General features: G+C 43.2%; 3 protein-coding genes across 3 annotated transcripts in view; 1 reads left to right on the top strand and 2 right to left on the bottom strand.

The window, feature by feature from the left end:
• The window catches only part of LOC111874063 (retinol dehydrogenase 14-like), a 19,156-nt gene extending 17,887 nt beyond the window's left edge, over positions 1-1,269 (bottom strand). The window contains exon 1 of the mRNA XM_023869237.2: positions 824-1,269. Coding sequence (XP_023725005.1) covers positions 824-878 — 55 coding nt within the window. The 5' untranslated portion in view covers positions 879-1,269. The remainder of the gene's footprint in view (positions 1-823) is intronic.
• The window catches only part of LOC111874061 (retinol dehydrogenase 11), a 48,462-nt gene that overhangs the window by 10,354 nt on the left and 11,185 nt on the right, over positions 1-26,923 (top strand). The gene's annotated exons all lie outside the window — the stretch shown is intronic.
• Positions 3,925-25,770, bottom strand: LOC111874062 (retinol dehydrogenase 14). Its single transcript, XM_023869236.2, has 8 exons — positions 25,641-25,770; positions 20,730-20,822; positions 19,748-19,840; positions 14,592-14,828; positions 12,742-12,927; positions 9,363-9,472; positions 6,881-6,970; positions 3,925-4,415 (listed from the first exon to the last, which is right to left on the bottom strand). Exons 1-8 carry the CDS (start codon positions 25,696-25,698, stop codon positions 4,311-4,313), a joined length of 972 nt encoding a protein of 323 aa, XP_023725004.1. The 5' UTR covers positions 25,699-25,770; the 3' UTR covers positions 3,925-4,310.

Raw genomic sequence — 26,923 nt, 5'->3', positions numbered from 1 at the left:
GTGGGGAGGAGGGGGAGACTGGTCAGACAGCAGGTAAGAAGGACAACAGTCCACCCTGAAACACGGGTCTGAGATGCAATGGGCCGGCCAAAAGAAAATGTCCTTGGAAAAAGCTACACAGATCGTTGGTTATTCATCTCTGCTTTACAAAGGGAAGGTACCGTTACGGTACAAACAGTCCCGTTAAATTTTACTTCAACCATGGGCCTCAAGAGCCAGACATATACACTGCCAATATCCCAGGTGGAAGGAACATGATAAGATAAAGTTTAATGAAAATAAACTATCCCGCGGACCCCTTTTGAATTATTCGCGGACCCCCGGGAGTCCGCGGACAACAGGTTGGGAACCACTGATCTAGACAATCGGCACAAAGGTTGTCAGCTTTATGCGCCGGCCGCGCTTTACTATCAAGAAAAATATTTAATTAAATCCTGGTACTCATTTCTGTTAGAGGCTGAGTGAACCCCACGGTCATAGCGCGGCTGGAAGGATTAGGTCAATTGAAAAAAAAAATCAGTGATCTCATCGGGACTTGAACCCGCGACCAACTACGCTACCGCGTGCCCCAAATCCAGCGAGAGCCAGCAGAAATAGAAGGCAGGCTCAGAATTCCAAACCACACGGCGTCACAATCTATATGGGCTTACTCCTCATAGTCACCAACGTAAAAACCTCAAATCCAACGCGAAACTTAACAGTTACTTTCGAGACCTCACTATGCACCAGGCCTAAACACTGGCATGTAACTTAACTTCGCCTTCAAAGTACAATCATGAACAGTGTACACTATGATCTGAAATGAAATTAACAAACTTCGTACCTAACAACAAAGCCACAATCCAGAAAAACTGACTTGGAATCTCAGAACCTGTCATGATCACCGATCTCTCTCTTCTTGAGTGTGTGAGGTAGTACAGCTTTCGAACTGACGAGCCGGACTGGCGATCGACTAGTGGTGATTCCTTATCATCATACAGACATAAACAACAGAGTTACGTAAGAATGTCTTTACCTTTCACGCATCTTCGTATTGACATGTACAGTTCACTTGTGAAGGCTCCCTATTAAGGTTCATCGGTCGAATGACACAAAGGTCTTTACAATTTGCCCAAATACATTTTCTTTTTCTTTTGGCATAGTTTTCAGAGCCGCTCACGGTAGCACAGCGGTCTGAGGTATGTACAGTCTTCGTTCGCTCTGGTGCAGGGGTCGTGGGTTTCAGTCCCACACAAGGCATGAATGTTTGGTATGTGTTTATGTTTATTCTGTTTTTGTGTTGTCCTGTGTTCGAGGAGAACCCTTGCGACGAGCTAATCACTCGTCCAAGGAGTCCTACCATCTGTAAACTGATCCAAATGAGAAAACAAACCTCGACACCAAGAGGAACGGATTAAGTAAGTATGATTTTCAGAGAAGACCAATTATCTCTGTAAACGTCATCAAGCCTTTGGTCTTTCTAATCAACATGTATATTTTTTTTTCCTGTGAAGTAGGAACCATATTTTATATATTACACGAATTCATGTTATTTTTCTTGGCGCTGTACACCTTGTAATCTCGTTACTAACTCCATGGAGCCGAGCTCTTCTTGAGAAGCCGCCAGTTGTGCAGCTACTCAAAAACTTCTCAACATTTTACAGAACCCGAAGATTCATTACCGTGTTCATAAGAGTCCTCCACTGGTCCCTATCCTGAGCCAGATCAATCCAGTCCACACCAACCCATCCTATCCCTCTAAGATCCACTTTAATATTATTCACCCACCTACCCGTGCTACATACCCTGCCCTTCCCATCCGCCTTGACTTACTCATTCTAATTATGCATGGCAAACAGTACAACTTATGAAGCTCCTCATTATGCAGTGTTCTCCAACCTCCCGTCACTTCATCTCTCTTCGGTCCAAATATTCTCCTCAACACCCTGTTCTCAAACACCCGCAGTCTATGTTCCTCCCTTAGTATCAGAGGCCAAGTCTTACATCCATACAAAACCACAGGAAAATTTATAGTTTTGTATATTTTTAAATTACAAAAATTAGACTATACATTTTATGCGGTTTGCAATTAGGAAATTCATAATTCCTCATGCCCATGCCCACAAGAGTTCACAGAACCTGAATTAAACTGTTTTCCTTTAATACCCAGGCTAATGGGCACAGCTCTGACCCTGGATATATATAATGAAAGAAAGCCGTTCGGAACATTCCAATTATGACCTTATGCACATAGGACATTATGCTGGATCAATGTGGCTGAAAAGGAAAATTGTTCAGCTCTCAGGGAACGCCTCCCACATCGAAATTTAAGCAAATCTCTTCACAGGATTAGCCATTGATACCTCCTCAAGATGGACAGTCATGACATGCACATAAGGAGTTGTTCTTCTATTTTGTAAGCAACTCCTAATTAACGCCAAAATTAATACATCATACTTCAATAAATAACATTATTTATTATTATTATTATTATTATTATTAGCAGGAGTAGTAGGAGTAGTAGTAGTATTCGGTTACTGATTCCAGTAAACTTGAGTGCATACAAAGAGAATCTGTAGTCCTTCTTTTTCCTTGGCACTACAGCCCCAGTGGGCCTAGGCCTACCTCCATGAACTTCTCCGTTCACTTTCGGTTTTTCTAGATCTTACACATTCGGTAGGACTCCTTGGGCGGGTGATGAGCTCGTCGCAAGGCCTCTACCTGTACACAAACACAGAAAAACGCACACACACAAACTAAACTTCCATGCCCTGAATGGGATTCGAACCCACGATCCCGGCTTCCGAGCGAGCGAAGACGGTACATGCCTCTGCAGTCCTTGGCCACAATAAATTTTTCCAAGACATGGAATATCGCTATGGTAATTTACTGGAAAGATTAAATTTGCTGACGCTGCATAATGAGCGTCATCATTTTTAGGCTTTGTTCTTCATAAATATTTTTAGTGAAATTAAATGTTGTCCCTTTTTTTTTTAAATAGTCGGCCTTTCTGGTTCCTGTTCGGAACATTCGTAAGTTCACCATATTTACACCACCGTTTAGATATTCGAAGCTTTCACAATAAAATTTCAGATGCATATATAGCTGTAGTTAAACTGGCTTCTCTTGTTCAGTGCTGATTGTAGCTCCTTCTAATGCAACCAGCAGAGAAGTCGCGCCATAGCTCAAGCGGTTAGTCGCTGGCTTTCCACCGCGGCGGCCCGGGTTCGATCCCGGGTCTGGTCAAGAGGGATTTGTGGTGGACAAATTGGCGCTGGGGCAGGTTTTCTCCGAGTACTTCGGTTTCCGCTGCCAATCTTCATTCCACCAATTGCTCCACAATCACCCTCACCTAACATCTGTGGCTGGTACAATAGGCCAGAAGTTGCCGCAGTACAATGGACTTAGTCCCACCCCGCTAGCAATAAAGAAAAACAATAGAGAAGGTTGTTCCCACCCTTTCACCTAAGCATTAACACAGTTCCAATTGCAAAAAGTTATGTTCAGTAGATTAACAGATGATGAGCACAACCTTAGAGCACTATAATCACAAGAGTCATACACCATTCCCAGAAATCTTCAGAGTTTAAAATAAGTGTGGTATGGCAATGGGTAATTACATTAATTTCACCTTCTTAAAAAGGTTTTTTGTTTGTTTTATTATAATAGCACAATATATTATGATGATGTTATGGCAGTGTATCTTTCTCGGATAAGAATTGAATCCAGTCATCCGAATTTTCCATTATCCAAACCAAATTTGTCATTAATTAACTCTGTTAATCCGCGTTCCACTTTATATATATTTTTTCCTTGGCACTGCAGCCCCAGTGAGCCTAGGACTACCTTCATGAACTTCTCCGCTCTCTTCGGTTTTTCTAGATCTTACACAATCGGTAGGACTCCTTGGACGGGTGATCAGCTCATTGCAAGGCCTCTACCTGTACACAAACACAGAAAAACGCACACACACAAACTAAACATCCATGCCTTGAGTGGGATTCGAACCCACAATCCCAGTTTCCGACCTTATAATTCGTGTTGACAGACTGGGGATGTGCATTCTTTGCATTTCCCATTGTTCCCATTAACTACTCCTTCACCTTTCCTTCATTTGATCTAACTGGCAATGACTTCCATGACTGCAGACTCAATAGATTAGTATTACTGTTTCACCAATAATGATAATGGGCTGAAGCGCAAGAAAAAATTTGTTTGGGACTTGCATATTAGAAGCATGAATTTTCTACAAGTCAACAAATTCATAATTATCAGAGTCTCCATAATTCTCTCTTGCATATATGAAGTAGATGTTAACAGAATTTAATGATCTAGAAGTGAATATCTTCTGTTTTGAGGCCAACCATAACTTCACTCTTCTCCCATAACTTCTCGGCAAGTTTTTCATCCATTGCTTCTATTGACATTTTTGATTCCTGTGAAAACAAAACAAAAATACAGAATAGTTAATTTCTCATCCTATTTTATCATGAGTAACTGCCACAAAATGACCTCACTGTAAGTAATGGTTTCAGTTGCATAATAAATTACACAGGTGTGAAAGTTTGGTCTCTCACTCTTTGGGAAGAACAAAGCCACGTGGGAGTTTATGAAAAACGTGCTCAGGAGAATAATTTGACCTGTGAGCCTGGAATTAACAAACATAAGGACTTATGTTTTCACAGCACTGACTGTGGATAGACTGGTATGTGACACCTTCCACTATGCTGATCCATTACAAATATTTCAGAAAGAACTTGATATCTCTTGAAGATGATAATAGCTGTTTACTCCAAAATTCTAGAAATTATATAGCAAACTACACAGTGTCACATCTGTGAAGAGAAATTGAATGAATTCATGACATAATGAGGAGCTTCATAATTTTTATTCTTAATATAAGCATGTACTCTTCACATAAGTTCATTAATGTGACTAATTCATAAGTAGAAGATAATATGAAATATGACACACACGGTAGAAGTGAGAAATTATCAAATACCCTCATGGGAGACATGTTTGTCGACCTAACCTAGAATGGGAGATGTTATATGAAAATGGATCTCACTTGTTGGTGAAATTCAGTGTAAAATTGCGTCCTGAATTTAGCAGGCTCTGAAGGAGGTTCAATGCCAGAATTCTTGTGAACATGGTGATAAACTTAGTGCTTCCAAAAAGAAAAAACAAACAAACAACTTCTTTATCAGAGAACAGTGAGTATAATTGTTCAAAGCTGTCCCTGAAACATGGAACTGGGGTCAGTTTAATGAGACAGTCAGTCAGCCTGTCCCTCAGCAAGTAAGTGGGCTGCTCACTCAACCAGTCGCTCATTACATCACTCAGTCCCTTATCAGTCAGAATTTAGCCAGTTGTTAATATTAATAATTGTTGTGTACCTGCGCGCTGGGGTTCAACAGACTGGGTGGACTAAGTAGTAGTTGGCTGTCATTTGGTGAAGTGACAGCTGAGATAAGACATGCTTAAAATACATTTAGTACACACAAAATGTGGTAGTAAACCTTACTCAACAAGTTGCTGCTTGATGCACTGTGTGTGGCAGAATTCTAACAGAGCATATTGACAACCTAAATACTAAACTGTGCTTCTGGTTAGAGAAGATTTTTTCTGATGGTCAACAAGGGCGTAACCTTCTGAAAACTTCAATTAGTTTAGCTTATTATAATAAATAAGAAGCTTCTGGAATATTCTGTTGTTATCAACATTTCTGGACATTGTCCCATTCTCGAAATTAAACAGGTGTTTACCAATTGCCTCTTATGCGTGTCTGTGTGTGTGCAAACCATTATTTATCACCTCCTACAACTTTCTTTCTATCTTCCAAATTTTCCTAAAATTTAATGTGTGGATTCTGCGATGCCTTACAGCAGTTACTGTGTGTTTGTGTTTGCAGGAACATCAATGGATAGGCCAAAGATGAATGTGGATAATATGGAACAAAACTGTGAATAAAATTCCCTTTTTTTTTATCACAAATAGTTTTATCTTACAGAGCTAAGTCATAACTCAGTCAGTTAAGCGCTCATTTCATAATGCAGAGACTTAGGCTCCATCCTGTGACTTTGTTTGGGATTTGAGGTGGATGAAGTGGTAGTAGAGCAAGAAATTCTCTGAGTTTCTTCGATTTTTCCCTGCTACTTATCATTCCACCATTGTCACATAACCATCTATCGCCACCCCCTAATGAGGTGTGCAATAGCCCTGACCAGGTATCATATTGTCACATGTTGGGGTGCGTGACTTATAAGACGGGGTTTACAGTGAATGATCGGATTTATTGCACCTTAAACATTTACACTACCCGGGACTACAGGCAATACAACGCTATCGCTATTCTACACACTTTCCAGTTCACCGTTACACATGCACTAGGATTCTAAGTCTTCACTAGGTGTATCCTGGCAACGGATCTATAACTGTCTCACTGTCACTTCAAATCACACATAAAGTCCTCCTCGCATCGCCTAATTCCTCTCTTACCATTATCCTCAATCACCTTAGACTGCCAACTCCAGAACTCAGCCAAATTTCATTCCTCATAACTCGGCAGGCTAGCATCTCGAAGGTCAACTCTTCACTCTCAACTGCTTTTCTATACTCTCCAAGCGACCATCTTTGTCCCTTTGTAACCCCTTGGCACGGACCCCACGGAAAGCACCGTCATCTATTGTTAAGAATGTGTGTTTACTAGTCGGTTAACTAGCATTGGATGTCCTTCTATTGCCTCATGCGCGTGTGTTGCGGGAATGTCTTTACCGAAACGTTGCCTAGCAATGGGTATACAGGTCACAGTGTGATCACATTATCGGTCTTAAAATCTGGAGCTTCATCTCTCAATCGGCTCTTAGCTGATTATAGACTATAGATATAGTTTTTATTTTACCTTGCAATTCTCAAAATATTTTCCAGACACTCCTGTCACTTCTTCAGAAACTGCCAAGTAGATGGATGTTTGTGCACCTTCAACTGCGTTCTGAAACAGGATATTATTAAAGGGGCAGATTTGAAAGTAATATCTAAGCTAAATGTTATTACTTAAGGTCCATCCTCCGTAGTTTAGGGGTAACGTTCCCACCTCACGACTCAAGGTACGCGGGTTCAAACACGGCGGAGGTCGTGGAATTTTTAAGGGCGGAAAATTTCAGGGAACAAGTCCTCCGGGAGGGACTTTAAGCCGTGGGTCCCGTGTCGTAGGAGACCTCTGAGCAAAATTAGGCAAGTAGTTTCCAATGCCTCTGGTAGATGGGGGAGGTATCGAGGTACCGAGGGCCGACCTCGTTGGCTGAACGGGGCTGATAGCACGCACCAGTACCGGTAGGGTATGGCGACTGGTAGAATATCAAAGGGGGACGTACAATAGACTATTAATTGCGGTGCATGGGGAAACCCACCCCCACCAATAATAATAATTATAATAAGGTCCATCCATGGCGCGTGTAAGTAACTTACTGAAGAAAAGTAATGTCTTAAGTAATTTTTAAAGTTCCAACGGCATATGAATGTCGGAATTATGTAAGAAACAGAACCTGGTAACTTCTGAGGACGATGAAATGGTCTACATCACAAATTGATGATGAACACAAAGGGCTTTCCTTCCGTAAGATTGCCTACTCAAAGTGTAATACGCCTTCCAAGATGTTCAAACAAAAAAGAAAAAGTAAAGCTATCGCCGTACCAGGCCGTGAAGGCCCATAGGGTTGTGAGACGTTGAGGGTCCCACGTTGTCTAGATAATCTGCTCAAAGATGGCGGTAAGGTTGTAAACGGTATATTAATTCAGTTCACCACACCTTCTATATTACGTAACAGAGCTTGATTCTTCCCATCAGTAAACTGAAACACATTTTTGATTCTCTTGGAGGAGATCCGAGTTAATAACTATATGTCACGCAATAATTTACTGAAGAAAATGGAACTTGGCGACACTCTTTACCTTGAACACTGACTCGGTGCCTGCCTGCCCGGTTAGCGACATTTCCTTCAGTGATGATTCGTCCCTGCTATGTTAGCTGCAACAGTGGAGCATTAGGTTTGCGTATGACTCCAGGCGGAGCGGATAAAACATTATAGCATCTTCTGTAATCCACATCTATGGAAGTATGTTCTCGCAAAATTTTGTTTTCGTCGGTAAATTATCATTTGATTTTTACATGGATGAGCCAAATGAAAACCTTAAAAGTGCAAACAAAAATCAAGATTCTTCTGTGTGCAGCTGTAAGCAAAGCAAGTCATCAGCATGACTCAGAAGCATATATTGTGTGTCGGCTTCATGACGTCAGCAGTGCATGCTAAGATGGCAGCTCTGTTTAAAATATGCAGGAAGGAGGAATAACGTTATTCAATCCATTATTTGGTTAGTATGAGTAACAAACCCATCGAAGTTCATCGCCACATGAAGTTGCAGTACAGTGAGGCGTACTTAGCTGTCCAGATTGTGTACGTAAGTCGTAGGAAGTTTAAAAATGGCGTGTCTAGTGTCACGGATGCCACTCGGCTGCAGACAATTGCGAAGGATGAGCGCATCAGTGAGGAATATTAACGCGTTAAGGTGGAACTAGGCGGCGGCCATACTGGACATAAATAATGGGCAGGAAACCATATCATCCGTCCATGATGCGCTTCAGTTCAGCGAAGTGTCCGCTTGAGCAAGTGACTCCCGAATTGAAGGAAAGACGCACCTACGCCTGCCAGGAAGCATTGCGACGATAAGAAATAAAAGGTGGAGGCATCCTGAAGCCTTTAGTGACTGGGGATGGAAACTGTGTCCTCTATTACCAGCCTGAAACGAAGGTGGCAGGCAAATAAAGGGGACATTCCAGCCCAAACATTTTCACGTGGAGACTTCTGAGGAAAAAACGATGCTGACGCTATTCTGGAATCATCAACGTACACTTGTAGGAACTACGCGTTCACAGGGGAATACAGTCAGTCACCACTGCCTCGTAGGAATTATCTGACCGACTCTGTGGTCTAATGGTCAGAATTCCTGGCTACAGATCCAGAGGTACCGGGTTCGTTTCCCAGAATTTATGAGAATAAGTGGGTCTAGAACGGGGTCCACTCAGCCTCGTGAGGATAATTGAAGAGCAACTTGAATGGAAAAGTAGCGGCTCCGGTCTAAAAAACCAAGATTAACGGCCGTGGGGATTCGTTGCTCTGAACACGTGGACACCCTCTACCCGCTAAAGTTGGCACTAACTTCGTCGACAAGCGGCGGTGACAAAAATAGTGATGTTCATTATGTATTTCAAAGCCATTCGAATTGTTCACGCGACACATAGATTTAGAACTCCAGCAGTCAACTGCATTGTTAATATAAAGCTTTAAATGAATTGCAGTAGCAGCCATTGCCTTATTATTACACACCTTGAAGAAAAATCTTGCTATGCTAAAGAACAGAATCTTCAGTAGTTTCGGAACTCTTCGCCACACATCTGTGAGCACTGTTCCAGGGTGAGCACTATTCGCGGTGACTCCTGGAATCAGTAACATGATTTGTAACAGTCCACTAGAATTAAGATTGCTATAAAATTTATGTTAATTAAGAACAATTAAGTATAAGCTATAGATTATAAGTAAGGAGTGGGCAATTTGTCACATGAAGAAAGCAGTTTTCTGGGATGTGGCACCGTGTAGATGTGGTGTTAACCGACGTTTCGGAGGAACCTATCGCCTCCATCTTCAGGGTAGAAGGAAAAATAAGAAAATCCGCAAGCGAAGAGACAGTGAGAACAGTGCAAGAAGACTACGTTCCTCCGAAACGTCAGCTAACACCACATCTACACGGTGCCACATCCCAGAAGACTGCTTTATTCATAGTCACCGCCGTGAAAACCTCAAATCTTACAATTTGTCACATTTTTACATTAAGAAAGTGACATACGCTCAATCTTGCTGTATTGACAGGATGTAGCATTCGCTACGCTTCTTGGGAAGTCAACTGTTGTAATTACGCTTGCATGTCTTTGTAAATCTGTGATTTGAGAGCTAGTGCAAGCAATAAACTAAGAGTAGGTGGGCCCCAGACCCAAGCCAAGCTCATGATCTATCAAGATGCTGTCAGAAGTGCCGTTGAATCTTTAAGGGCTAAAATCGCTCAGCAAATCTCTATCACTGGGACCGGTAAATTTCTGGTGATTTTCCAAATTTTGAACTGGACAAATAGAGCCTGTTTCAGGTAGGGGCTTCCTCTTGTAAGTTTGGGCTCGAAGAAGCTCGGTTCTTTCGATCATTCATTAAAATAGGTAGGTAAAAAAAAGTTAAAGCTATCCCTGCAAGGGCGACCGCACACCAACTGCATCAAGACAAGCATCAAGACATGAGATAACAGATTCAGTCTTGTTCATTCGTGATTCGTTACCATGAAACTGACGTCAGCATTATGACTCAGATCGGTGTGCGGCGGTTTTCATAATCTCATTTGTTTCAACTATGCTCCTTTTTTGCGTCATGTCGCAGATAGCGTGTCTTGACTGTTACATGTCTTCACTCATGCCGGTGTGCGGCCTACCTAATAGACCGTGAAGCCCCATAGGGATGTGAGACGTCGAGGGTCCAACATTTTCTAGACAATCGGCTCACAGATGGTGAGGTTGTCCGCCTTACGCGCGGGCCGGCCACCCTTTACCTACCAGAAAGATTCCTGGTACTCGTTTCTGTTAGGGGCTGGAAGGATTAAGTTAACTGAAAAAATCCAACTCATCGGGACTCGACCCGTAAACTTCCGGCTTTCAGCGCAGTGCCTCAGCCAAACTACGCTACAGCGTAGACCCTTCATTAAGATAGTTTTCTTCCAAATTCTGAATTGCAAGGACAAAAAACTGTGTCAAGTCGTCACCGGAAATTCGAATGGTACAAGTATAATCACGGTGTTAAGCAGCAACTCTTTTGGTAATATAAATTACAGTAAACAATAAGCATGCCGGTCACGGTAGCCGAGCGGTCTAAGGCGTGCACTGTCTTCGCTCGCTCGGAAACCGGGCTCGTGGGTTCGAATCCCACTCAGGGTATGGATGTTTGTGTGCGTTTTTCTGTGTTTGTCTACAGGTAGAGGCCTTGCGACGAGCTGATCACTCGCCCAAGGAGTCCTACCGAATGTGTAAGATCTAGTAAACCGAAGTGAAACGGAGAGTTTCATGGAGGTAGGCCTAGGCCCAAATTGGGGCTGTAACGCCAAAGGAAAAAAAAGCAATAACTATAACCTTGTGTTGAACTAAATTGGTGTTCGTACAAAGTTAGTATCATCAGTTTCTTCCCGGAGTGAAGCCCTGTACGTCCTTGAGACTACATATCAGCTCTACCAACCCCACAAGACACATCTCAATTGCAATATACCAACATACGCCTACTGGCGCCCAATCAACACTCCACACCTTCCCATGATAAGTACCTCTTCAACAAGATGGGGACGGTGGCCGGAGCGACAACAAAGGAGAGATCGGGAGGCAGAAGCAGTGAAAAGTGAGAATGAGCACCAGAGTGTGGAGTGAGCACAGAAGTGTCGCACCGACGAACCGTGGGGTCGGTTATACTTTGAGTCTTGCGTTCACGGTGAATTTTAATGCAATGTAAATGTGTGTAAAAGGAATAGGCCATTTATCCGAGGTAAACTGAAAAATTAAGATTTAATAGATAAAAAATATAAAGTTGTCCCTGTGTTTTAACTAATTAAGCACTATGCCATGAAGGCGTATGAGGGAGTGCATGTAGAGATCCAAATTTTCTTGACCTTGACGACCCGGCCGTTTTACCTCCGGAGAAAGAGCTTCCGGAACCCATTGGATAGGTTGAGTGGCCCCCAGACCCGGTCTGGACGAAGTGGAGAAGAGAAAATTATTGACCCTACCGAGACTCGAACTCCGACCCCTCGGTCGCCTAGCCCGTAGCAAATCGTTATACTGCCTACGCTATCCCGTCTCAACTCAGATATAAGTACTTGTATATATGTCTCTACAACAGAGAACTCTCGAGAAAGGTAGAGGATTCTCAGAGGAGAATTACGCAGTACTTGGAATTGAATAACGGAAGTTTATTACTCGTACATGCAATTACGCTATTGAGAGAAACGCAGGAAACTCATACGTGTAAATGCGCTGTGTGGGCAACACGCAGAGCTTCTGAATGTTTAAGTAGGGTGTAAACGTAATTACCTATGGGCTTTAAGGTGTTAATGGGCGATTTCAAGGAATGCGTCCGCTTTATTAATGAGATGTTCGTGCATAGATTATGAAAAACAACTCCGTGGCATTTATTCCGCAAGAGAATTATAACGACCCAGCGACCGTCGCTTGTTGGCGAAGTTAGTGCCAACTTATGCGGATAGAGGGTGTCGCGTGGTCAGCGTAAAAGATTCCTACGGCCGTAAAGAGAAATTTGCCCCTGTGTTTAATTAATTAAGCATTATTTCATGAAAACCTAGAGGACAGTAGAAGTACATTGTCCGTCTATGGCTATACTTCCCTTTGTTGGACCTTCGCCGCTATTTATCCTCTACTCAGTCGGTAGGACTCCTTGGACGGGTGATCAGCCCGTCGCAAAGCCGCTACCTACACACAGGACAACACAAACACAGAATAAACGTAAACAGACATCCATGTTTTGAGCGGGATTCGAACTCACGATCCCAGCATTTGATTGAGCGAAGACAGTTCATGCCTTAGACCTCGCGGCCGATGCGATCGGCAGAAGTACGAGTATATTAGCCCTACAAAATGTTATAATACCTTCTGCAAAAAGAAACACTCACCTGTCCCTTTCAGCTTCCTGCTTAATTCGTTAGCCGTCAGAATGTTTGCTAACTTACTGCAAGAATACACCTGAAGAGTATCGAACCACTTCTCAAAATTGAGGTTATAAAGATCAAATTTGGCAGTCTTGTGTAACCATGATGATAGCATCACAATTCGACTGGGAGCCGATTTCTTCAACAGTCCTGTAATAGAAAGAACTTGGTAATACTTACTGAATAATTTTAGATGCAATGTATACGTGTATTTCTCTGTTTTGCCGTGCCATGGCTCAGGCAGTTAGTCGCCGGCTTCCCAACGCGATGGCATGGCATCGAGCCCAGTTCAGGTCTTGTAGGATTTGTGGTGGACAAAATGGCTTTGAGGCTGGTTTCCTCCGAGTACTTCGGTTTCCCCTGCCAATCTTCATTCCACCAACTCCTCCACATTCATTAACATCTATCATCTGGGGCTGGTACAGTAGGCCAGTAGTGGCCGCAGTACCAAGTGGACTCAGTCTCACCTCACCCCAAGAAACTAAAAAAAAACTTGTTCTCTGTATTAAATATTTTGATGTGTGGATAAGCATTTAAATACTTTAGGGTAGAAAAGTAAAGCTATCCCCGTAACAAGCCGTGGAGGCCCATAGTGTTGTGAGACGTCGAGGCTCCCACATTTTCTAGACAATCGGCTCATAGACAGCTGTGAAGTTACCAGCCTTACGCGCCGACCGCCCCTTGCCCGCAGGAAGATTCCTGGTACTGATTTCTGTTAAAATTCGAGTCGAACCCAGGGATCTAATTCTGTTTGAAGGATTAGGTAAACCGAAAAATGTAATTACCTCATCGGAAATCGAACCCGTGACCGTCCGGCTTGTAACATGGTGACCCAACGAACTACGCTACCGCGTGCCCGTAAATGCATTTCACTTGTCTCACAACAGCAGGACCCTGTGCAATATAACTTCATGGCAAAGGTAAAAGGTAAAGTTGTCCCTGTGCTTAACTAATTAAACACTACGCCATGAAGGCGTATGGGGAGTGAATCTATAGATCCACACTTTCTCTTGACCTCGCCAGTAGCAGGAGGAGAGTGGTCAGATTCACGTTCCGGCTGCCTTAATCCCGGGGAAAGAGCCCCGCCATCCATTGGATAGGATGTTGGGTGAACTCCAGAACCGGTCTGGACGACGTGGAGAAGAGAACATTCTTGACCCTACCGGAACTCGAACTCCGACCCCTCGGTCGTCCAGCCCGTAACCAGTCGCTATACCGATTTCATGGCATTGTGCTTAAACTGAGGCCACGAAAGGAAGCACTAGGAATGGTTTGGATGACAACGTTCGAAATTTCCTCCTCTATGCCTACTCTCGCATTCCCCTGCAGCGCAGCTGATCTATGTCAACCAGCCCAAAACGCTTGTGTCCTAGCAAAGGTTATCACTATCAGTATTCGTGTGGCAGAATGGTTAGAAGACTGGAAGGCAATACAGAAGTCTATGCCGGAGGGCTAGATGTGAAGGGGTTCATCTAAGGGACTCCTTTCCGTGGCCTCAGTATAGATTTACTTCCTTCCTCACATATGAATTACGGTTTCTCAGCTACCGAATTGTTTAGCTTTGAAGTCGGTTTGAGAGTAATGGATTGGGAAGGATACCAATGGCAGATGTCGTTGCCTATTTAAAATAAAGACGCCAGCTTCTGCCTGGAGGACAGGGGAAAACCACGAAAAACTCAGCAAGTTTAGCCGGCTACCTAGACTAGAAGCAAACCACTATATCCTGTATACGAAGCAGGAACTCTAAGCACTCGACCGAGGCGGTTAAGTTGAAGCTGCTCGTAAGGGTAATTTTCCTCCAGACAATGTCTTACCCAGGAGGAGGCACGTGAGCAAGAACGGTCCGAAGTGGTTCACCTGCATGCCGAGTTGAAGGTTATCGGCCGTCATTTTGTTTTTAAACCCTGCAGCACCTGCATTGTTGATAAGCACGTCGAGACGTGTCTCTGTGTTGATAATGTTGTTTGCAAACCGGCGGACCGAACCCAGCGAACTGAGGTCCAGGTGACGCACTTCCACCATATTGTTCCCAGTGCTTGCAACAATATCGACTGTGAACACAAGCAGTCCTATGTTAGCGTACGTGAATTAGTTATTTAAGTCTGTAAAACGAAACAAACCATTATACTAAATTGAATGAATGAATGAATGAATGTATAAGGGATGGGCCTTCTTGGCCCTTGCACGGCGACCACAGTGGTTTATTGTGCCTTTATACTAAATTAACCTAATTATATTATAAGTTTTCCTTACCACCAACCTACCTACCTACCTACCTACCACTCAGCGCTACAGCCCTGGGTGAGCCTTGGCCTCCTCTACAACCAGTCTCCACAACCAGTGCGTGCTATCATAGGAATGGACCTACACATGATGACCCCGAGGCTGGTTGTTATATTTCTGAACAAACTTCTCCTTACAGAATGAGGTTGTTAGCCTCATGCCCAACCCCCAACCTGGAGGACCAGGGTATCTCTCTTTGTTTGCACTCTACCTTTTGACCTTTCCGGCATGGGTGACTCTACCGTAGTTAAATTACCGCCGGCAAAGCTCTCCAGGTCACAGAGTCACGCAAGCCCCCCCACCACGACAAGGTGGAGACACCTTTGGGGGGGTTTTCTTTACCACCAGAAACCTACAGTGTCACCTTGATACTCCGAACTAATTAAAGCCACGCTGTGTTCGGACTGTCGAATCGTTCGGATTATTGGATTTCAAATAAAAAATCAACTTTATTAGCAAAATTATTTACTCAGAACTTTCATAGATACACCTTATGTACAAACAATGACCGAAACTCGCGGAAATTACAGTACACGCCGGGCTCGAGACTAGCGGTAACCGGGCTATATTTTCCATCTTCCATTACAACAAAATATCCTGTTTCACGAGAATTAATTTTTGCTGGCAGGCAATAAAAACAGATTAAATTGGTAATATCTGGAGAGGCCGATTCTTATTATGGTAATGCAAGTCAGTTCGGATTAAAGTGTGTTGCGTGTACCAAGGTTCCAGTGTATTCATTTTGAGCTTTTACTGTGGTTCACTGTTGATGTGGGTAGTCTTTCCGTCGTTTCAGAGGTACTTATTGCATCCGTTTTCAGAATAGAAGTGAGTATGGTAAATTAATATTCATTTGAAAAATGTCTTCTGGGATGTGGCGCCATGTAGATATGCGGCCACCTGCTCACACTGTTTCCTTGTTTGCTGATTTTTCTACCCTGAAGATGGAGGAGATACGTTCCTCCGAAACGTCGGTTCACACAAGATATACACGGCGCCACATCCCAGAATATGGCATTCTTCATAGTCACTGCTGTAGAAACCTCACATCTTATGTAGAATATTCATTTGTATATAGGTTTTGGGCCAACAGATCCGCTGGTGGGGGGGTGCCAGTACCGGGGCCATGTGGCTCCCTCTACCACTTTGTTTCCCATAGGCACACAACGGAGGCTAAGTAATATTTTGCGTGGTCAGACCCCGGATGGTGACCGCTTGAGAGTTGAAGGCTTTTTCATGTATTCGGTGGCCTTGAAATGAACTGTTTTTGATAATATTTCCCCCTTCAGTATCACTGTTGGCCCTGATACCAGCTCTCCACGAGCCAGTGGATCTGTTGGACCAAAACTTAACTAATATTTACNCTGCCTTACCGTGTCTCACGGTGTTGTCGCTTGCAGATTTACTTATACTTTTTCTTCAACCCTGAAGATGGGGGCGATACGTTCCTCCGAAACGTCGGTTAACACCACATATACACGGTGCCAAATCCCAGAAGACTGCTTTCTTCAACAATCTTTAAGTTGTATCGATGACTGTGTTGCATATACATCACGTTATCAATTAACAATGCAGCAGTACAAATGTAATATTAAATCAACTTAACCTAACCAGCGACTGACTACGGGCCGGAAGTCAGAGGGGTCGGAGTTCGAGTCCCGGTATGGTGAAGAACTTTCTCTTCTCCACGACGTCCAGACCGGATCTTGGGCAGAGCCAATCTCCTATCCAATGGGTACCGGGGGCTCTTTCCCCTGGGGTAACGCGGGCGGGGATTGAAGCTGACTATTCACCTCTAACTAGTGTCTATATGATGAAAAGTTGGTATATACATCCACTCCATCATACATCTCCATGGCGTAGTGTTTAATTAGTTAAGCACAGGGACAACTTTAAATTCTTATGTTAACCTCAATTTTGGCAATGGAATTTGCCCACAGCAGATGTAATAATCATATTGACATAGATTGTTAATTGAAAACTTTTATGAAGAATGTCAATATTACAGTAGAAGGTGCTGTGAAAGATGTGTCATAATTCTTTACATTCTTCAGCATGTAGGAAGTGACATTGGTTTTGGAGTAAATATTTATTACGGGCGTGTTCATGAACAAGGGAGCTATTTGAGCTTAATGAAATTATAGTTAATATTCTAATATTGATGTTCCAGAACATACAAAAGGCTTGAGTCATTGGATACGTAAAGACATCTGCTTATGGTCGGTCTGAAATATCTTCGTGGATTTTGAACAAGCAACCTCATGGGAAAGAGGTCCGGGGGGGGGGGAAGATAATTCACAGTAAATCGATTTTGGTTCGCATTGTATGTTCAAAAAAGAAGCTATGAGAATTTTAACAATAATGTAACAATATACATGACAATCTGATGAAGATGGGTTGTTAAAAATGCTTGGGACTCTGTATATTCAGAGTGTACAGAAAATAAAAACTTCAAATGAGAACAATCCAACTGAAACCACTCCCATGTCAACTCCTCTATACAAGTGAAGTACTGTATATGGTACATCGATGTTTAGAAGTCCACTTTTGGCCAAAATTAATTTATTACGTGCCCTTGGTTACTAAACATACCAATTCTGCACACATTTTATTAGTACAGGAATAAACTTTATGATGTGAAAAATGTTTTTTCCAGCCTCCACTCACTTACTCTCTCTTAGGTCCAAATGTTCTCCATAGCAATCTTCTCTCAAACAGCCTCAGTATATTCTTGTACGATTCCTTCCCGTTGGTTTTTACTTCTAAATCATAACAGAAACCATCACATAAAAGATAAAGCTGTCCCTGTACTTAACTAAGTAAGCACTACGCCATGAAGGCGTATAGGGGAGTGGATGTATAGACCCACGTTTTTTTCACTTCGCCACTAGTTGAATGTCAGTGGTCGGTTTCACGCTCCGGCCGCTTTACTCCCGGGGAAAGAGCCCCCGTTACCCATTGGGTAGAAGGTTGGGTGGACCCCAGAGCCGATCTGAAACACGTGGAGAAAAGAATATTCTTTAATCCATCGGGACTCGAAATCCGACCCCTCGGTCGTCCAGCCGGTGGCTAATCGTTATACCAGCTGCGCTATCCAGACTCAACCGTCACATAAACTTACAATAAAAGACTTTCTTGTTTCGTCTTTCTTCTCAGTCACTACATGTTTCGACCGTAACCGGTCACCTTCAGGTAACGTACACAAATCAGCCGTATACGTGTATACATGAACTGCGAGTGTGGAGCTGTATGAAAATGTATATTGGTACTGAATTAGCTCGTAGATCGAATTCAACTTATTTTTACCAAGATGTGAGTAAAACGCAAAATAGCATAAATATTCTAGAGTAAAATCTTTAATGTTTTTGTTTAGTTTTCTATTTCTACGTATATAAACCGGCACTTCACTCGATCCCGTGCTATAATTTCACTATTCGTGTGCAGCCTATCTGATTCAGTCAAGGTAAAAATTATACGATAAATTACATGTCAATTTATTCCATTTGGGTACTTCAGCTACTCCTTCGGGTATTTTTCTTTCTGTTGGTGAGTAATCTGTGTGTTTAAACACAAGGACTGATGTGTTGACGCAGGCTGACGTGGGTCCTTGAAGACAGACTGAGGTAGTACAAGGCATGTTTTTGAAGGAAAGAAAAACTTTCTGGTGTAGTGAAATATGTGCACTTCAAAGTAAATATTGGACAGAAATTAAAATATTTTCTTTAAGAAGCTTGTAAAAAATAAAGTAATCCCAAATGTTGGCAATAATGAAAATTCCGGGGAGCTCGAATACTATGGAAGCACACAGAATCAAAGGCACAGTCTCTTAGAATAAAGAAATAAACAAAAATATATGTACCTGATGAAACCCCATTTAAATGTAGACATGTGAACATAAGAACTATGAACGAATGGGATGCACTATGAAATTATCTGATCAAAATATCAAGGAAAACTAGAAAACACATATACATAAAATATCGCAATTTTTAGGACGAAACGAATCCCTAATATTATAAATTTTCCTGTAGTGTCACAAGAAAGTCAACACAGACAATCCCATAAACGAAATGTAAATCTTATAAACGTATAACCTTATGATTAATTACTATTTATCTTTTCCCTTGGCACTACAGCCCCAGTGAGCCTAGGCCTACCTCCATGAACTCTCCGTTCACTTCGGTTTACTAGATCTTACACATTCGGTAGGACTCCTTGGGCGGGTGATCAGCTCGTCGCAAGGCCTCTACCTGTAGACAAACACAGAAAAACGCACACAAACATCGATGCCCTGAGTGGGATTCGAACCCACGATCGCGGCTTCCGAGCGAGCGAAGACAGTGCACGCCTTAGACCGCTCGGCTACCGTGACCTGCAATCACTTCTTATAGGCAAAGATAAAAGGCAAAGGTATCTCTGTAACAGGCGGTGGAGGGCCACTGGGTTGTGAGACGCCCATCCCACATTATCTAGACAATCGGCTCACAGAAGGCGGTAAGGTTGTCAGCCTTACGTGCCGGCCGCCCTTAACCCCTCCAGGAAGGTTCCTGTTATTCATTTCTCTTAGAACATGAGTCGACCCCAGGACCATAGTGCGGCTGGAAGGATTAGGTCCGACGTGATATAGTACGAGTTTATATCAGCGTCGTTAAATAAATAATGGACAAAACAGAGAGAAGTCACGTACCACGAGCTTTGTTTGCTTCCTTTAAATTCCTGCAGGCAAGAATTACCTTCGCTCCTCTTCGAGCAAGGTCACGTGCTGTCTCTTTTCCAATCCCTGGAGAAAAAAGTAAATACATTCTTTCATACATGATAATTTCCGCCTAATATGTAAGAACGAAACCTTTTTGTTGGTATCCAACCTCGATACTGAAAGTGAGGTTAAACAGTTTACTAAGCCACGATACGCCTTCCCACCGCGGCAGCCCGGATTCCATCGCGGGTCTGGTCAAGTGAGATTTGTGGTGGACAAAGTGACGCTGGGGCAGGTTTTCTCCGAGTACTTCGGTTTCCCCTGCCAATCTTCATTCCACCAATTGCTCCACAACCACCCTCACCTATCATCTGGGGCTGGTACAATAGGCCAGAAGTGGCCGCAGTACAAGGGACTTACTGAAAACCCACTGACGCGACAAGCCGCGCGCGGTTTGTCGAGTGTTGTCGCTCGCGGCCGTTATTTGAATTGCTTTTATGAGTCGCGCGCGGTTAAGTTTTGGAACGCGGAACACAGGCGGCAGAGCTGTCGCACGCCTATATGTACAACTAACGGACGCGCGCGACAAAGAGCGGCTAGCCGCTCGCGACTAGTAGCGTCAGTGGGTTTTCAGCCTTAGTCCCACCCCACTAGCATTAAACAAAAAAACACAGAGAACGTATCTGAGCAATAGATTTTCCGGATCATTCTTTCTCGTTCATGCACTGTACCACGTCTTTATAATATTATTAATTTGGTTCCGTTTTCAAAAGTTCACGCCTTTTAGGGTTAGGTTTTCTGTTACTCGTATATTCTTAGAAATAAACTTTTAACGTTGGTAGTGCTAACTTGGAGGACAAAATGGCTGTAACATTCCAAAGTTACTTGGGCCACGTGACTGGATAAACAGTTTATTCGAACAGACAGCATGAGACTTACAATAACAATATATACAATAGTAGTTGAGCTTCACCTGTGTTGGCGCCCGTGACTATAACGGTCTTTCCATCCATCCGTTTCGTGCTCTTGCACATTCCAGTTCGTAATTTGAGGTAAATCTTGAATCCTGAGGGTCAGAATATTCAGCACAAATTAAGAAGTTTGTTAATGACTATTCATACCCAAACCAACAATACTTACTTCATGGAGCTGAGCCCTTCTTGAGGAGAAGTCAAATCTGCAGCTACTCAAGAATTTCCCAGCATTTTATGGAACCCGAAGGTTAATTACCGTGTTCGCAAGAGCCCACCACTGGTCCCTATCCTAAGCCAGATCAATCCAATCCATACCATCCCATTCTATCTCTCTAACATACATTTTAATATTGTCCGGCCACCTACGCCTTGGTCTTCCCAGTGGTCTCTTTCCTTCTGGCTTTCCCACCAATATCCTATATGCATTCCTTTTCTCCCCCCATTCGTGCTACACGCCCTGCCAACCTCATCCTCCGTGACTTGAAACCAACAATATTGCATATGAAATACAGCAATCCTGTTTCTTCTGGGAAAACAATAGGCCGATAAACACATGGGATAATCATTTAACTATTTCAGCACCGGTAATTGATTCTTCTTCTTCTTGCCGAGGACAAGGTTGATATCTTTATATACCCCTCAAGCTTGTAACCTGTTCAGATAACATGTGAAAATCAGTTACAACCTCACAGCAAATGAACTCTGTCTGTATTACAAATGCAAATCGGTTAATCCTGTTTAGGGAAATAACCACCGATTATTCTGAAATCCGATGAAACTCATAAATATTATCGCGTGGTTGAGTGAATATAGACGGGGTTTGGATTGGTACACGGATTTATTGAACACTTACAGAACGTAACTACAAATAACTACTACAGTCTCACTGAGTTACACACTCCAAAAATAACTGTAACTGCAGCACACATGAAGTATTCTCAGTCTTCAATAGCCGTTGCTTGGTAGCGGCTTCCAACGGTGGATGTTCTTCTGTGTTCCCGAAATCCCCCTGGCCCCAGCTACCAGCTTCACACTTCCTATGCATACCTGCTCCTTGTCCAATACCATGCATATTTGGATTTACATGCTTTAGGATTTATTCTGCACACACCCTGCATAACTTAGTTATATAGTCGTACGCGCAAGGAATCATGAAAGCCAGTGCAATTCGCGGACTGGTGTGTACCTGTCAAGATTTGCAAGTGCGCTGAGTACTCTATTCTGTGAGCCCTGCAGTTTCAAGAGGCAAGCGTCCTCCGCATGCTCCCAGGTGGGACAGGTGTAAGTCATAACTGACCTAATCGGAGTTTTTTAAAGCGTAAATTTAATATCTGTACTTAAACGCCCACTTCTGAATAAAGAATAGGGCCTTACGTATGTTCGCAAGACCTTGGCTACAATCCTTTCGATATGGCTTCTCCATGTCATCCGTCTATCGAAGGTGACACTGTGATACTGTGGTATGTAGATCCGTTGCTAGGCAGCGGCCCGCAAATAACAGAGGAATGGTGTTTCCTGCGCTATCCGCTAAGCAAACTTGGATTCAGCAACAGAGGAAAGGTGTTTTCTATGCGGTCCCTAGGCAACAATTGAACTACGAGAACAATGAACTATGTTTTCTAAGCGGTCCGTGCTGAGATGTTATAAGCGGGACAAGAACGGCCTACGAACTCTAGCAGCCATTTTGTTCTTAAGTAAAAGTTAAAATTATGTTACAATCGAGGGTCAGTCGGTCAGTCCGTCATGGTGTCAAATACCCATTTGGGACCTAATACCAGATTTTTGTTTCTGTCAGTTGTGGGTTTGTCGATGTGGGTCTGACCTTCACAATGTACAATATATTTAAATTTTACATGTTATTACATGAATGTACAGGCCCGGTACAGCAGATCATGCCCTATCTTTAGTAGCTTCCGGCTATGAATTCTTGTGGTCATTTTGCTTCATGAGAGTGAAGAAAATTTTTGTAATGGCCACTGTCTTCTGCTCTGACACAGCACCACTAAATTCTGTCATAAACTACTGTACTACAGTTACTATTCCATTTTGTTTTTTATCTCTCTCAATCGTTATATAGCTCCGGCACGGACCGCGCAGTAAATGTCTCTTCCATTATTGTGTGTTCCTTCGTTGTCAGAAAAACATGTCCACATAGCTGTTCCATAACAACAGCCGTTATACTGTACCCTGTTCACACAGCTGTTATTTGGCAATAGATCTACATGTCACAATACATTCTATGGGGAAAACGCAGAGTTTTCTGTTAAAGCAGGCAATACACGAACTTACTACAATTATTTAAATGGTTACATAGGTATATTATATATATATCCTACACGAAATAAGAAAACGGAAGGCTAATTGGATTGGTCATGTTTTACGCAGAAACTGCCTTCTAAAAGAAGTTATTGAAGGAAAGATAGAGGGGCGGATAGAAGTGACAAGAAGACGAGGAAGAAGACGTAAGAAGATGCTGGATGACCTTGGGGACAGAAGATGATACTGTCATTTGAAGGAGAAAGCTCTAGATCGCTTTAAGTGGAGGAATTGTTTTGGAAGAGACTGTGGACCTGTCGTCTGACAGATTACTGATGATGATATATATATTGTCGCGTGTTGGGCCACTTCTGACACAAATGTAACGTCTTATGTTGACGTAACAGCCCTTGAAGTGTGGTTTGAACCAGCTGACGTCGTAGTTCCTTCTGTTCTTCCTGCCACTTGCTGGTACGAGACCGTGGCGCAACAGTGCCCACTGCTGGTTTCTCTACGCTGCTACAGCACTTGAAGTGTGGTTTGAACCAGCTGACGTCGTCGTTCTTCCTGGTCTTCCTGCCACTTGCCGGTACGAGACCGTGGCGCAACAGTGCCCACTGCTGGTTTCTCTATGCTGCTACGGGCACCCCGCAATGGTTGAGACTCGTCATAAGGCTGCATGCAGAGACAGTGCAGACAATTGTCGACGGCCAATTCCTTTCTCCGGTATCCGAAGGTTCCCTGGGGAGTTTCCTTCTTGAAGGCATTTCTCCAACGTCGTGCCACTGTTGTGCGACGGGATACCTTCCTGCGGGTGGCTGCCAACTTCATCCGGGATACATAATCTCCTCGGGTCCAAGATTTCCTGAAGATGTTCCTCCGACGCCATGCCACTGTTGCATGGCGGGACACCTTCCTACTGGTTTTCTTCTGCCGTGCCACTTCCACGCGGCAGCTCGTGTGTGGTGCAGTTACAGTGAGACTCTTATAATTATTGTGTTGAAATCCGTTGCCAGGATACGACTAGTGAAGACCGAGAACCCAAGTGTGTGTGTAATGATGAACTGTAAAGTGTGTAGATCAGCGATAGCGCTCTACTGCCTGTAGTCCCGAGTTGAGTGTATGGGTGAAATAAACCAAATCATACAATCCAAACCCCGTCTATACTCACACAGCCCAAATACTACGTGACAGTATGTCGGAAATTGCTCGAAGGGACTGAATAAAACCATGACAATTTCCGTCACTATTGTCAGTGCCATGGTCGAGATTCGAATCCAGTCCCACTCGAATACAGAACTGGGTCTTTTGAACATATATATATTTTGTGACGTGTTGCGCTATGGAGGACACCCCCTCCCTCCCCAGCGGTGACGTGGCGGCATCGACCGCTGTCGCGGCTGCGGTTGCGGGACGGTCGGCGTTCCGCCCCCCCCCTACCCCGCGGTGACGTGGCAAAGCTTCCTACTGTGAAGCGGCAGCACTTTCTACTGTGACGTGGCAAGCGACGACGCTGTTGACACGGGCAACAGGCAACAGCGAACTGTATGAAAAGCCGGGTAGGGTCATTCCATTTGAAGTCATCCAAAGAGGTCGCTCACCATTTTTAAAAAAATTCAAATTTTGTATACTTATTTCTAAATATTTCCACGCCTCAAAAATGTTTTTAAAAAAATTGTAATCCGCTCGGTTCTCCCGGTCTCCACTATTCCTGCTTTCAGGCGTCATGCCACAATACTAAAGCGTTCAAACTAAGACGGCTCCTTTCCGAATCATTTCTGTTTCTTCATTTTTCAGTCATCTTACACTCCGAAGCTACAAGCCCTTGGTATCGAAAGTGTTCTTAAATAGCCATAATAATTTATCTTACTATCAGTCGGTCGAAATATTAACTAGGATTAAGAAGCTCGTAGATAATTCATAAGAAGTAATTGAAGTTAAATATTATCATAGAGCGATAAGCAACATGCGTAATTCAGGTTTTATCTTCATTACCCTATCTAACATCCAAACAAAATATCTCTAATAATAATGGGAAGTGTAAACCAATTGTTAGGCAACGGATTTGTAAACACATTCCCGCAACACAAGCTCACACGACATATGTGGACACCCATTACTATGTAACGGACCAGTAAACACGCATCCTTGACAAGTGACTAAACTGCCGTTGTAACGGAAGCTACTAGAAATAGGGCAAAATCTGCTGTACTGAGCCTGGACTGACAGAGGCCCTGTATATATTTAATACATTTATTATCATGTTTAACATGTAAAATGTAAATGTCCTTCACATTGTGACAAATGACTTACTACTGCAGACAATGACTCTGACATAAGGCAGACCCGTCCTCTCGTCAGAGAGGGCGCCCCACGATAACAAGATCTAAACAGTCAAGCAGTAATAAATACCTGGTCATAAGCCCCAGAACGGGCTCTACACGAAGATTGACTGACTGACTGACCGTCAGTCGTAATGTGACTTTGACTTTGACCGTAAAGTAGAAGGGGAGTAGCAGGGAGTAGAGAACATCAGAAACCATTGACCCACCCATCCCGAAGTCCCACGGGTTGAGAAACACTGTTCCACAACTGACCAGACCTTCATAGTACTAAGTTTATAGGATGATTTGTAATTTCACAGCACTTCTTACCTAATAGCGAAGTCAAAATAATCCAGAAAACTGGACTTGTGGACACAAAACCTAACATTGATGGCGATTTCTTCCTTCGTGGGTTTGTAGGGTGCTACACCAAGCGAAGTTCTGAACTTCAATGACAACAGGCAAGACAAGAAGTGTCGCCAAACAGATGATATTTGCTTATCATCACAGAGGATAAATAATGGAGTTACATAAGAATATTTCATATTCGCACTTCAGATTATTTGTATGAACACGTGAACTACTGGAAGCACCAATACTGAAGAACGGTTTTGTGACGTATTATCCATTAGACGATGCCAGAATTTGGAACTTGTAATAACATTTCATGATTACGTAACTTTCACTTCTAATCTTCGAGCACCGCGGTTACTATATGTACCACCTGCATCAAATTATAACAACAAATTTATATATGTCTCATATTATTTTCAGAATGAATAGCATTTGTTTCTCTCAATGTCATTAACTCGCTGGTATTTGTAATGAAGACGCGGTGTTCCCTGTGAGGTAGGAACTACATTCTATATTACAATTCAACATACCCCGCGTGGATAAGGGCTCGAATAACTCCATCGTAGCTCTGCGAGTCGTACGAGGCGACAGAAAGGTAACCCAGTACCTGGAGGTATAACTGGGCCATCCTGTACCTGAAGGATATAAATACGGGGACCTGACCCTCCAGGTTGGAGGTATCTCTAATATGACAGAGTAAAATAAGGTCATGAGTTCCGCGGGACTCGTAACCTAGAATGACTACGCTGTCGAGGGCCAGAAGCAGGTGTAAACGACAGGACCGCCCTCTTTTCAGAGAGGGCGCTCCATATCAACAAAACCGGAACTGTCTGGCAGTACCGAAAATCTAGTCTTGAGCCCAAGATTGCTGCTTGACACCAAGAGAAGCTGGCCAGCTAACCGTCGGTCGTAACGTAACTTTGACTTTGACTTGAATTCACCATCATGATCGTCCTCAACACGAAGATACAGGCCATCTCAACTGTCTTTCCATCTCTTCCTAGATCTACCTACGTCCCTTCTCGCTGTTGGTTTATATTACAGGACACATTTTGCAATCTATGAGCCCCCATTCCTCTTCCACACGCTGTAACCAATTAGTTTTGTTTATTTGTTTTTTCGCAGTTAATTTATACATACCCAACTCTGGCCTTATGCAATGATTTGTTAGTTTATTCAGCCTAGCGCATCATCGAGTCCATAAATTTTTGTCTTCTCGCATGCTGTCTAAAAATATAATATTAAACGCTGGACTTTCC

This window comes from Cryptotermes secundus, unplaced genomic scaffold (genome assembly GCF_002891405.2).
Source record: "Cryptotermes secundus unplaced genomic scaffold, Csec_1.0 scaffold1991, whole genome shotgun sequence".
Taxonomy (NCBI): domain Eukaryota; kingdom Metazoa; phylum Arthropoda; class Insecta; order Blattodea; family Kalotermitidae; genus Cryptotermes; species Cryptotermes secundus.
The sequence above is the reverse complement of the archived record's forward strand: the minus strand, read 5'-3'. Positions and strand labels throughout refer to the sequence as shown.